This window comes from Cryptomeria japonica, chromosome 3, assembly GCF_030272615.1.
Source record: "Cryptomeria japonica chromosome 3, Sugi_1.0, whole genome shotgun sequence".
In the NCBI taxonomy this organism is placed as follows: Eukaryota; Viridiplantae; Streptophyta; class Pinopsida; order Cupressales; family Cupressaceae; genus Cryptomeria; species Cryptomeria japonica.
The window spans coordinates 749,988,125-749,993,556 of record NC_081407.1 but is presented as its reverse complement, the minus strand read 5'-3'; the positions used below and the strand labels follow the sequence as shown (position 1 = coordinate 749,993,556).

General features: G+C 36.5%; 1 protein-coding gene across 1 annotated transcript; it reads left to right on the top strand.

Annotated features, from left to right (window-relative positions):
* The first annotated feature begins 491 nt into the window (after positions 1–491).
* LOC131037005 (probable LRR receptor-like serine/threonine-protein kinase At3g47570) lies at positions 492–4,291 on the top strand. The gene is made up of 2 exons (XM_059218565.1): positions 492–3,659; positions 3,745–4,291. Exons 1-2 carry the CDS (start codon positions 596–598, stop codon positions 4,179–4,181), a joined length of 3,501 nt encoding a protein of 1,166 aa, XP_059074548.1. The 5' UTR covers positions 492–595; the 3' UTR covers positions 4,182–4,291.
* The last annotated feature ends 1,141 nt before the right edge of the window (positions 4,292–5,432 follow it).

The window sequence follows — 5,432 nt, the reverse complement described above, 5'->3', positions numbered from 1 at the left end:
CAAAATAAATATACATATTGTGGCTGCTCCAACTTTTTTTATTTCATGATATATGAGTGAAAATTTGAATTCCTCAAATATTTTCAACAATTCCCAACAACTTATTGACATATTATTGATTTTCTAATTTAGATTTTATCTATTTTCAATAAAATTGACGGTGACTAAAGAGTCCCCTCTATTATTTAACTATTTAATATAATTTATACAAATGAAATGTTTAAAAGTTAAAACATAATTTTTAAATAATATTAATGAAATATTATGACGTATACTTTATTATACACTCCTTAGTAGTCATAAAAGAGGATATTGATAATCTAAGCATACTTTATTAATAACTTATGCTTTGAATACTATATATTGTGTGTGAGAAAAAAAAATACAAAATTTAATATTTTTCACATAATATTAAATACTAGAATAATAATATATGACAGGCCACATATTGACATAACTCTACGCTTTGAGGACATCCACTGCTTTACCATCCAATCTCAAAGTATTAAAACACAAAGCCTCAATTTATTTATTCCTCCATTCCCATTCTATCCTATTCATTCCTGTGCTTCCCACTGCCCCAGCTTGGTCTACCATGGCTCCTCTTTGGTTCTACTCTTTCATCATGCTCTGCATCTTTTCAATCTCCGCTCTTCCTCACTCTCTCAATACCTCTCAACAGCAACAATTGCTCCTGCAATTCAAAACGGCTATTTCCAACAACAACAGCTCTTCACTGCAAGAATGGACTCCCCTTCACCCCCTCTGTAATTGGTCTGGCGTTACCTGCGATCCCTCTTTCCACTCCGTCGTCGCCCTCAACTTATCCGACATGAACTTACACGGCACCATCTCTCCTCTGCTCGGGAATCTCTCCTCTCTTCAATCCCTCGATCTCTCCAACAATGCCCTCACTTCTACCATTCCACCTCAACTCGCACAACTCACCCATCTGCAGGTACTCTGGCTACACCGCAATCAATTGCAAGGAACCATTCCGCCCACTCTCTCCGCTTGCCACAGTTTGTATGATCTGGCACTCTCCTTTAACCAACTCCATGGCAGCATTCCGCCTGAGCTGAGTCTCCTTACAAGATTGAAGTTCCTCTACTTAGGACAAAACAATCTCACAGGTGTTATTCCCCCTTCTTTCAAAAATCTGTCCACTTTAGTTGAATTGTATGTGGGAGGAAATGGTATCACAGGCACCATTCCCAGCTCTTTAGGAAATCTGTCTTCCTTGACCAATTTAGATTTGGCAGAAAACGATCTTCATGGCCCCATTCCCCCTGAATTGGGCATGCTCACTCACCTGCAGATACTTTACCTTTCTACAAATAACTTATCAGGCACCATTCCCAGCTCTTTAGGAAATCTGTCTTCCTTGACCGATTTAGAATTGGCAGAAAATGATCTTCATGGCCCCATTCCCCCTGAATTGGGCATGCTCACTCACCTGCAGATACTTCACCTTTTTACAAATAACTTATCAGGCACCATTCCCAGCTCTTTAGGAAACCTGTCTTCCTTGACCGAATTAGAATTGGCAGAAAATGATCTTCATGGCCCCATTCCCCCTGAATTGGGCATGCTCACTCACCTGCAGAGACTTGACCTTTATACAAATAATTTATCAGGCACCATTCCCGGCTCTTTAGCAAAACTCTCGAAATTGACAATATTAGCTCTATCTGAAAACCAGCTCAGTGGACATATTCCACGCGAAATTGGCACCAAGCTCTCAAATTTGCAATATCTCAGTTTATGCGGAAATCAGCTTAGTGGAAAAATACCAAAGTCCCTTGGAAATTGTTCCAACCTCACAGAGCTTTTTTTAGCTGAAAACCAGCTCAGTGGAATGGTGCCAATGGAGCTGGGCAAGTTGAACCTCCTTACCCGGCTTAACCTACGTGCCAATCAACTTGTTAGTGATAGCAGCAACACATTGTCTTTTCTAACTTCTCTTACAAATTGCTCCCACTTGGAAGAAATAGTAGTGTCTAATAATCATCTCACTGGTATATTGCCTCCATCCATAGGCAAACTGTCATCCAATCTCCAAAAATTGATATTATCAAACAACATGATAAGCGGAAGCATACCACAACAGATTGCCAATCTAATTAACTTAACATACTTGAGGTTAAGCGATAATCTTTTGAGTGGCAATATTCCATCTGGAATTAAAAGATTCCAGAAGTTGGAAAGATTGTATTTGGGTGGGAACAAATTAGAAGGAAGCATTCCAAGTGATGTAGGCCAAATGCAACATCTCGGACTCCTAAATCTTAGTCACAACTGGCTATCTGGAAAAATGCCTGATTCTCTTTGTAGCCCCCAACAGCTAAGACGTCTTTTACTTCAGCATAACAACTTGTCAGGCGAGATCCCTGCTGTTTTAGCAGGATGTCAAAATTTAGAGCTCATTGACTTATCTTACAATAAATTAGGTGGAAGGATACCTCCTGATTTCATTGCCAGCCTCAAAAATCTGGTTTTCTACCTCAACCTTTCGTGGAATTCTCTGGAAGGGTCTTTGCCACTAGAGATGAGTAAAATTGCAATGGCTCAAGCCATAGACATCTCTGGAAATCGGCTTACTGGGCTGATTCCGATTTCTCTTGGAGACTGCACAGCATTAGAGCATCTAAATCTTTCCCACAATGCCTTTGAAGGTGCAATTCCAGATTCGCTCTCCAAATTACAAAATCTCCTAGAAATGGATCTTTCTACCAATTCTTTATCAGGTTCAATACCAATGTCCCTTGAAAGACTAAAAGTACTTCAATACATGAATGTTGCATTCAATAATTTGTCGGGGCAGATTCCAAAAGGAGGGTTGTTTCCAAATAGAACTGTTATAGAATTGTTTATGGGAAACCCTGGCCTCTGTGGACCAGCGAATTATTCATTGTCTCCATGCCCAAAGAAGAGTCAAGAAAAGCATTCACTGCTTAAAAAATTAGTCTTATCAGTTGTTGCGTTTATATTGTGCTCCTTCCTCTTACTAATTTTATGGAGATATAAACTTTCAAGCCAACTATTCCATCCCTCAAACTTTATTTTTCGAAGGCTTAGCTATCCAAAATTTTCTTATCAAGATCTTGTCACAGCAACAGCCGAATTTGATGAGTCAAACTTGCTTGGAGTGGGTAACTTCGGATCAGTCTACAAAGGAATTTTGAGGGATGGTAAGATAGTTGCAATCAAGGCTCTTAATTTGCAGAATGAAGAAGCTCATAAGAGCTTCGACACAGAATGCAAAGTATTAGGGAGGATTCGGCACCGTAACCTGATCAAAATCATAAGTGCATTTTCCTACTCTGGCTTCAAAGGTCTGGTTCTTCAATTTGCATCTAATGGGAGCTTGGAGAAACATTTGCACCCTGACAGAGATGATCAGGAATTTTGTAAATTGGGATTGGAGGACTGTTTGAGCATTGCTGTGGATGTTGCCCATGGCATGGAGTATTTACATCATGATTGTCCTTTGCAAATTGTGCACTGTGATTTAAAACCTAGCAATGTGCTCCTGGACGCCAACATGACGGCCCTTGTGACTGATTTTGGTATATGCCGTTTGATTACTCCAAATTCCATAGATTCATTTAGTGCTGCAACATTTGCACTCAAAGGATCTATTGGCTATATTGCTCCAGGTAATTTATTTGAGATCTTCTATATTGTCATTATCATTTCCTTTTAATAGCTTTTCTAATTTTTCATGAATGAAATTGATTACAGAGTATGGACTGTGGGGGGGTGTTTCCACAAAGGGAGATGTTTACAGCTATGGAATTCTGATACTAGAGATGGTTACAAGGAAGAGGCCAAGTGATGACATGTTTGTGGGAGACATGAACTTGCAGAAGTGGGTAAGGTCAGCTTTTCCAGACAGACTAGCAGATATTGTTCATAGTGGGCTATTGAGAGATATGAATGAAAGCATGGAAGACAATAGATGTCTTCTTTCTTTCATTCATGTTGGTTTGCATTGTAGCAGTGAATCACCAAGAGAACGACCTTCCATGAGAGATGTAGCCAGGTTCTTGGAGAGTCTCAAGACATCTTCCATGGGGGGTGTAGTTGCTTCAAATTTAACAGCCACCATATCAGACCTCCTGCGCAATACCAATCGCGCAGAAACATTGGCATCTGACAGTCAAAGTTCTACATTTTAGATATTTATAAGCTCAATTAGTAAGTTTTAGTCCTTTTATGTTTGGTAGTTTCAAGTTTGTTTCTTTCAATGTAAAATCTTTCCTAGGATAAATTCTAGTTCTTTCGAGTCTGCGAGGTGTTCCAATTCATGAATAAGCATTATACTACTAGGATAATGTTGTCTATATAAACTTTATGAAATACTGTAAAACGTGTAATATATTGTTGTATTCAAATCACTCTTTCTCATAATAGGCTATCAGGCCATTTTAACATTCTTGGTTTTGTATAAAATTCAATGTTTGCATATTTCCACCTACAAAATTAATACAAAACTGATGTTTCGTCCAATATCAACCAAGTCCCAATGGATATTTATTTAGAAGAATCAAATTATTGTTTAAATTGTGACTTAAGATTATTTTTATTTACATTTGCAACTATCTTTTTATGTTCAGACTTACTAGATCTTCGAAACAGATAAGCACTTTGGATACAATAGTCATTTTTCCTGAAATTTTTCCTTTCTGTTATAGGAAGGACAGATTCCACTCGTGATAAAGAAAACATATTAAGAAGTAGAAATAACAATTACAAGTTTTCAAGCTTCAAACGACCAATCCAACTGCTATACAGTTAGACGTCAAGGATACGTTCTAAACAGTTGATTATTCTTCGTATTTTCATTGCACGTTTGGGTTCTGGCTGTATTGTATTTTAAAGTCGTGATGGCGCTTCCAAAAGCTACTGGCTGTATTGTATTGTATTATCAATTAATGTTGTGAGCTTAATAACAAATAATATTATTTGCACTTACGTTCATGTGAAGGAGTTTGTAGTTTTAACACTATTAAATAAGATTATAATTAATAAAATGTATTGATATATAATTTATTTTAATTTAAAAAATATTAAAAATTAAATAGTTAAGTAATTTGTATTAATAAAGAAAATATTGAATAAGGAAGATGTATTAGTTGTTGTATTAATTTAAATTTAGAACTTTATAATCTTATTTAAATTGTAGATATATAATAATGGTCCTTTTTATTGCAAATTTTTCTTTGTTTAGATCTCCCTTAATAGTTAGTGACATTTTTATTTCTTTATATTATCTACCTTAACTTTTTTTAATGCATTCTCTCTATTTTTTTTTGAAAAATTTTATGCTTTCTATCCTTTCTTTTTTCCTCTTTATTTTCCTTGTTTATAAATATTTTCACTTTTCTTTATATTTCTGAGTCCCAGTTTCCTTTTTATTTTTTTCTATC